An 8,206-nucleotide genomic window follows, 5' to 3' on the forward strand; every position below is an offset into this window, starting at 1 on the left:
AGGAAGGAAGGAAGGAAGGAAGGAAGGAAGGAAGGAAGGAAGGAAGGAAGGAAGGAAGGAAGGAAGGAAGGAAGGAAGGAGAGGGAGGGAGGTAGCCAGAGGAGGAAAGAGGGAAAATGGGCTATAGAGCTGTGGAGAAGCTAAAGGATTAAGACTTAATATCAGCTTCTAGATTTCGCAGCTCTCTCTGGCAAACACTTCAAGAGAAAATTTATGAAGGACAGCATGTGGTAAAGCGAAAGGGAGTTGAGAAGAGTGTTACAAGAAGAAGAAATGGAGTTTCAGAAGGTTTTCTTTAAAGGGGCAAAACCTTGAGTAATTTTGAGGACTAGGATAAAAAGGCTAGAGAGAGGCGCAGATTAAAAAAGGTTTGAGAGGAGGTAATAAGGAGAGGGATCCACTGTGAGAGTGAAGGACTAATCACAGAGTCACAACAGGAACTCTCCTCTTAGACAAAGAGGGTAAAAGAAAGAAGAGGAGAAGGCATCTTTCCTCCATGGCCTCTGTTGTCTCTATAAAATGAGCTCCGGATCATCTTTAAGAGTAAGGAATAGAAAGGAGACGAGTGAGTGGGGATCTGGACTGGTGGGAGGGCTGCTGAGCAGCTACCATGAAGAATAGACAGAGACTCAAGGGGGTCAAGGAAAGATGGCTGTGCAGCAGAGAACGAGCACACTGATTTTTGGAGGAGCCTGTCAACCAGATGACAATGTTGCCACACAAATAGTTAAAGCATCTTGAATGTACCTTCTTGTTTACCATCATCAGCCACTCTGACTCAGAATACCCTGCTTGCCCTACAACAGCACAAAGGTTTTCTAAATGCTTTTGAAGCCAGGCTGGCTGCCACAGGCCACTCTCCAAATGCAAACAATTCCAGTCAATACTATCGGGATTTTAAAGTTGGAATTACTACTAAGCCTTTCTCCACAAAGCTTTGATGTGCATGTATTCTTTTGTTAAATACAATACACTGTGGAGGAAAATGGTTCTGGTAAACTATTTTTCAAGTTCTTTTCTTTCCCTTTTTTACCTCAGTGAAAAGTCAGCAAACCAATCTCAGACACTTTTGGACAATGAGGAAAAATATCAAATACACTGAGAAAAGTCCTTATGGTTTACCAGGTACTAATCAGGTCCAAGTCCCACTCACTAAGTTTCTATGGAAAGATGGTTCTGGGCTTTATAAACTAATATCAACAGTAATACAAACACTTAATTCAGTTTTAAAATGCATGGATCTTTGACTACAAAAGTGGATTCTACTGGAAGCATGAATTTTTCATGTTCTTCATATATCTGAATGCATTGTGCATCATCTCTCCTATAATGAGGGAATAAGAGTTTACTGTTGCCCAGAGCAACTGAGGAAGAGAGAGAATCAAGAGTAGAAGGAGGATAAGGAATAACTGTGTGGCTAACTGTCTCCATGAACAATTGTCTCCTTTGTCATATGACCAGAAAAACTGGATGGTGCCCAGTTACCATTACTAACCATTTTGACCAAAGCTTCTACTGAAGACTCCTGATCAAAAGGGGGGAAATACAGAACAAAATTTCAAATTCTCATGGACTCGAGATTTTGGAAGCTATATAGGCTGAATGAACCAGTGAAACTATTATGATAATCTTTAAACCTTAAACCATATATACCCCATAAAGTTTTCTTAAAACCAAACAATTGTTTACCCTCATGATAAAGAATGCTTGCATTGAGCATTATGGTCTTTTAAGAGCTATCTATGTGGGATCAATATGACAAAACCTTGAAAGAGTAGACAGAAATCTTAGAGGGTAGTGAGTTTATGTTAGTAGAGAAGGAACAACTAGAAAAAGGAGAGTGAGAATGGTCGAATAACTTAAAGAATGTAATTCATATCACTGAATTGAAGCTGGGAAGACTGCTGAACTGATAAATTGTGTATACTCTCAAGAACACTAAAATAAAGAAAAAAAATTTAAATTAAAGAAATTTTTTTAAAAAGAAAAAGGAGTTACTTTTTATTTTATTTGGTCATAAACATTTTAACTGAAATATTAAGTATCTTGCTAAGAAGAATGACGCCTCTTCTCTCCCTCACCCATCCAGTGGCCTTCATTCTTTCAAATCTTTTACCTTAGTGTTACATAAAGCCAAGTAATGAGGCATAAACTTAAAATACGCACATAACATGCGTACCGCTTCTTAATCATTCTGCCATCATACTACCTACTCTTTTTTCAAAACTGTCTGACACATTACGGTATCTGAGCAACACACCAAAATTCAAATGGCATTTAGTATGTAGACTTCTGAACAGGCAAGAATTTCTTTTGCCTTCTCTGAATCCATTAGGAAAAAAAAATCATTTACAGGACAGCAGTCCAGAATAAGAGGTGCTGAGCAAAGTGAACTGGAGTTGGGGGAGGGAAGAAATTATGCAACAATGAATGAATATATGTAATTTTTTTTTAAAAGCAACAGGGTGGGGTCAGGTTAGCGAAGAAAATATCAACAATCAATGAACTGAAATCCAAGTTTTCTGTTAACGTGTATTAAAATCACAATTAAAAAATTAATTTTATTTTTTTTTAAATCTAACCAAACCACGTACTGGAGAATGAAAAATTAACTTCATTTTAAGTGTAATAATGCATTAAGTTTATAGATTGAAATAAAGTGGCAATGGTCAAACTTATCTACCTACACATGTTGTCTCAATTTATAAGAAAACCTAAAATATTGAGAATACTCAATATTATTACCCCAATTCCTCAAGTCTACTGAGACAAGGAGCCAAAATAAAATCACAAACAAAACTGCCTGCCATCAACTGGATTTCCACTCACAAGCCCTGTGTAGGACAGAGGAGAACCATCTCATAAGATTTTCCAGCCTGTAAATCTGCCCATCTTTTTCCCAGAGGATGGTTGCTGGGTTTATACCACCAATCGTTTTTGCTAGTAGCCTAATTTTTACCCATGGTATCACTGGAGCTTCTTAGAAGTAGTCCAACAAAAAGTGATCAAATTCATAAAGCATGATAAATTAACAGCAAAATTTCCATCCCTTTTAAAAACTGAATGAAAGTGAGATTAAGAAAAATTAAGATTCTTAGCTAGTTTTTAAAACTAGTCATCTTTAGCAGAGCGTCTAGCTCTGCAGCTACTTAAGGCCTTTTCTACTTAAACACATCAAGGGGCAAAAGGAAAGTACAATGAAGAATGAGAACGCCAAACAAGACGTTAGATAATGAATAGTTTTGAGGAAAATATAAGGAAGTACAGGAGAAGGATTAGTTAAAAGGTTGAGAAAAAAAATTAACTTCATAAGTAAGTGTCAATAAGGAGGCTTAGTGGTATATGTTATATATGTTGCATTGCTTACCAAAAAGTCAACAGTTCAAATCCACCAGCCATTTCGTGGGATACAGAAGGAGAGAAGGAGAGAGAGAAAGATGGAGAGTGGCTGTGGGTCAGAACTGACTTAAAATCAGTGGGTGTGCTTTGATTGTAGAAGCCATTATAACACTATGTAGCACAAGTAACTTTCTCATTAAAATCTAAAACATGAAAGATTTTGAAAAAATGGTTAAGACTTGTCTAACATGAAAATGCAATATACAGGGGCTGGGACATGTTGGTCAAATTCCATCTTTAACTAGTATATATCAGGTCCTTCTTGGTGGGCACACTATCCAGAAACAGTAGATCTGATCAGAATAAACAGAGTGCTAACAGGGGTCCAGTTCAAGGAGCTGTCAGTCCTGACCCTCAGGAAATGCAAAGCGGACAGCAGACAACAGAAATAAGATCAATCCCAACCACTCATAATTTCCATTTGATATTGGGAGAGCTACTGTCAGCTCGGCAGGCATCATTCTCCAGTTTTAAACTATTCTTAGAATGCCTCCTTCTACAGCCTGAAATAAAAAGGTGCTCACACCTGTCTACATCAAGAATGAAAATTCTCAGTCTTTTGTTTTCATTTCCAAAGTGGTGAGGTTCTAACACAAACGGAAATAGGTAAGCCAGGTTAAATCTTCATGCCTTACTCAAGAATATGAAGAGGGAGCAAAGTGGTTTGTTTCCTCACTTGATGAAAGTCAACATTTTAAAACTGTCAAATATTAATAGATATCTAAGAACAGAAATATTGTAGGGTAATTAAGGCAATGTGCTTATTAAGATAGAGTGTGGGTCGGATGTGAAAGGTTGCTGAAGACTCAGGCCTACATGCTCTGCTCTCTTAGGGAGGAAAAAGAACATGAAACAACAACATAAAAACTTAGGGCTTTTACTGTACAGATGTCACCCAATTCTATTTCTAGTCTTGTTTCCCACCTCCTCCCAAATTTGAGTCACATATGCAGCTAGATGCTTCCACCTATTCTCTCTTCAGACCTATTAGGAGCAGTGGTGCAGGCTGAATATTCACCATGCTCCCACAGCTACTCAGTATTAGATGCATAAATGACTTTGCTTCATTTGTAAATGGCACACTTCTTTGGTTAGGTAGAGAATGAATGGTGTAAACGGTGTTAAAATAAAGAAATAAAGTAAATGGAGGAGAGCCCCCCAAACAAACCAATCTGATGAAAACCCAGGAAAGCAGAACTATCATTCTCAGGTCCATTATTTATGTGGAAGGAAATTACCCTCTCAACACAAAAATGGGTTTTATCCCAGCATTATTCTCAATCCAATCCCCGGCATCACCAAAGGGCAAGTCCCTCAAACTTTCAGTACTAGTTTCCCCACAAGAGCAAAAGGGAATTAGAAATGGCTAGTTACTGGGGTTTTTTTTTTGGTGGGTTTTTTTTTTTTTCAGTTTCAAGGGGCCTTTAAAATTTCATTTTAGTTAGAGGGGAGTAATTAGGGAGAAGGGGATCATCTTGAATTGAGGAAAATTGCTGACTTACTCCAGATTGTATAATAGGGTGGCCAAAGTCAAGACTAAGTCTTCTGATTCTGATAGGTTCTTCTGACACAGGCTGAGTCACTTTTACAGACATCCTCACAGGTGAGACTTACTGAAAAGGAAAGCGGCAGGACAGAAGAAAAGGCCGCAATGAAAGGTATACCCTTTTAAGAGAGTGGCCCTGTCCACTTTAAGTACCGTTTGAGTGAGATGTCATGGTGGAGAGGGGTGTATTCTCTTGTCTCTCACACACTTAAATTATAGTCCTAGAAAGGAATAGAGCTGACAGTGTAAGCAATACTCCAATAGGCTCTGCACCCAAAGGAACAATAGACCTTATGTCCCCACAGGGAGTAAATGTATTGCTACTGTCGTCAGACAGTAAACTAGTCCCTTATAAGATTTTAGTAGTTGGTCCCACAGCTACCATCATTTCTCTTTTTAATTATTAAACATACCTTGGAATCCTGATACTATTTGGACGATGTCTTCATATACCATTAGAGTAGCAGATCGTTCTGGAAGCAGGCCAAGGCTCAGAGAAGAAAATACTGCAGAAAGAAAAAAGGCATAAGGGATTTCTTGTATTTAAGTCAAAATATCCAATCAGATTTTTTGGTTTTTTTGGGTACTCTGCATTCTTTGTAGTCTCTGATTTCAAATAAATTAACATTAATTTTGTATTCTGATCAACCAAAGACTTTAAAATTCTGTAAAAGTGTTATAATTTCTCATGTAACCACCTTTCCCTACTAATAGGTAACTATTTGTATTTGTCAGATGTTTTTAATAAAATATCCAAACTCCTTTATATTAATAATAAAGACTATAATGTATACACTATATGAATAGAAACTACAAAATAATAGATATTAAAATTAAGGATGGGCAAGGGGGCTTAATCATAGGGTCACACAATGTGATGGGTGGAGGGAGGGGTGGGTAAAGGAAAGGGGAAAGACCTGGTAGGAAAAAACCATGTATATGAACTTTGTAAATAAACCAGTATAAAATAAAAATTTTATTTTTTTTTAAAAAGGGCTTCCCAGTAAAGTAGAAAAGAGAGCCCACATAAAACTAACCAACCAAACAAACAAACAAACAAAAAAACTCTTTAAGGAAGATTTTTAAAGTATGTATCTAGTTATTCTATCTCCCTTGTCATCATTGTTGATTGCTTTGTACTCAAGCACGACTCATAGCAACCCTATGAACAAAAGGCTGGAAAGAATACTCCCTGGGATCTAAGGCATCCTGATGGTGAAACAGTTAAGGACATGACTGCTAAATGAAGGTCAGTGGTTCAAATCCACCATGGAGGAAGATGTGGCAGTCTGCTTATATTATGATTCCAGCCTTGGAAGCCTATGAGGCAGTTCTATTCTAACATAGCTGCTGTGAGTCAGAATCAACTCGATAGCAAAGCTGGGGTTAGGGTCCTAGGATCTAATAAAATTATAACATAATTTGAACTATTTTTAAAATTCCTACTTAATTACTCGAACATCTAACTAGAAGTTTCCTAAAGCCTGTTAAGTTTCTGGTTGGCATGTATGAATTAAAAAAAACACCAGTATATTATAGAATGATCATAATTGCTAACAGTATTAAACCCTTATTCACAAGCCAGGTCTGTTCTAAGTGCTATAATTTTGGTAATTTATTTATAATTTAAAATAGTTTTATGAAATATTTATTATCATCACCTCTTATTTTATAGGTGAAAACAATGGGAAGTTAAACAAACTTGCACAATATACTATGGATTGCCAAACCCCAAACAAACACATTCTGGATAAAGTACAGCCAAAGTATTCCTTAAAAGCAAAGATGTGAGACTTGGTCTCATATGCTTTGGCATGTTTTTGGGAAGGACCAGTCCTGAGCGAAGGTCATTCCGCTTGAAGAGGTGGACTGTCTACAAAAAAGACAGGATCTTCAATGAGACAGAATGACACAGCACCTACAAGAACATGGAGAAAATGGGGCAGAACCAGCTACAGTTTTGGTCTGTTGTACACAGAGTTGCTGTCAGTTGGTGTCACCTTGGCAGCACTAAAGACCATGTGTTGTGTATCACTGAGTTGAAATCGACCCATGGCTGACCCTGCAGTGGGTTTGCAGAGGCAGTCTAATCAGATGGGAGGAAAGTGCCCATCTCTCGGCTAAGCAGCAGCCAGTGGTTTGAACTGTGTGCCTTTAGGACTGTAGTGTGGCTTCTTATAGTCAACTATAAATCTCAATCCAGGACTAAAGGAAGAATCACTTTAAGATTAGAGTTTAGGCATCTCACCAATCATCCTTCCGTCTAATGACACATGATCAGAAAGATAAGGTAAGACAGTTGTGGCTGATGCCTTCCAAAGAAGACCATTCACCTCTGATGCCAGCTTCCTATAGCCCCATTGGCCCCTATTCATTCCATCTGGACCATCTACTGCACTCAAGAATTCACACAAGGTTCTGTTTACTGTACCTAAAAATCTTTATGTTACTTGAATTAGAGACAGAGAGATCTGAAATCACCTTCTATGACCAGTCCTGGGTGTTCTGAAAACTCTCCTAACCTAAAACATTTGGCATTTCCATACAAAAGGCATCTGCTCTAGCAAGTTTAGTTCTTACAGGGGAAAAAAGGCATCTGCTCTAGCAAGTTTAGTTCTTACAGGGGAAAAATCAGGATGGTGCATGGCAGCAGAGGTGCCAGCAGGGGGCTTCTTAGAGCAGGAGGCAAAGGACTGCAGTGTGCCATGGACTCAACTCTAACTGCAAGCAGCCCCACAGGGCACAGAACTGCCTTCTGGGTTTCCTGGGCTGTAAACTACTGGAACAGATTGTCGGCCTTTTCACCCATGGAACTGCTGGTGGGTTCCAAGCACTGACTTTTTAGTTAGCAGCTGACCATTGTCAATGAGTCACCAAGGCTCTTAGGATTGTTGTTGTTATGTGCCATCGAGTGGTTTGCGACTCATAGCGACCCTGTGTACAACAGCCCTAAACCCTGCTCTATCCTGTGCCAATCGCACTGCCTCTGACGTAACCATCTTGATTAGGGAAAGAGGGATTTCTAGTGTAATAATAATCCTAGGGTTCTACCACTTGAATTTCTTCCCAAGTAGTACACAGAATGCCAACTTTCTCTCTTTTAATTACAGTGAAGTCTGTGAGAGCCAGAACGCGCTGGGATGGGCTTGGGTATGATTTTATTGAAGGTTTTTATGTCTCTTTAACTTTCATGCCATTGACACAGTACAGTTTTATATTGTGTTGTTGTTATGTGCCGTCGAATCGTTTGAGACTCATAGC

At 38.5% G+C, this 8,206-nt stretch overlaps 1 protein-coding gene across 1 annotated transcript in view; it reads right to left on the reverse strand.

Annotated features, from left to right (window-relative positions):
- Positions 1 to 8,206, reverse strand: part of FAM171A1 (family with sequence similarity 171, member A1) — a 129,001-nt gene that overhangs the window by 79,523 nt on the left and 41,272 nt on the right. The window contains exon 3 of the mRNA XM_006894320.1: positions 5,359 to 5,451. Coding sequence (XP_006894382.1) covers positions 5,359 to 5,451 — 93 coding nt within the window. The remainder of the gene's footprint in view (positions 1 to 5,358; positions 5,452 to 8,206) is intronic.

Source organism: Elephantulus edwardii, unplaced genomic scaffold (genome assembly GCF_000299155.1).
Source record: "Elephantulus edwardii isolate Elephantulus edwardi_28Jun2011 unplaced genomic scaffold, EleEdw1.0 scaffold00139, whole genome shotgun sequence".
NCBI classification, from domain to species: domain Eukaryota; kingdom Metazoa; phylum Chordata; class Mammalia; order Macroscelidea; family Macroscelididae; genus Elephantulus; species Elephantulus edwardii.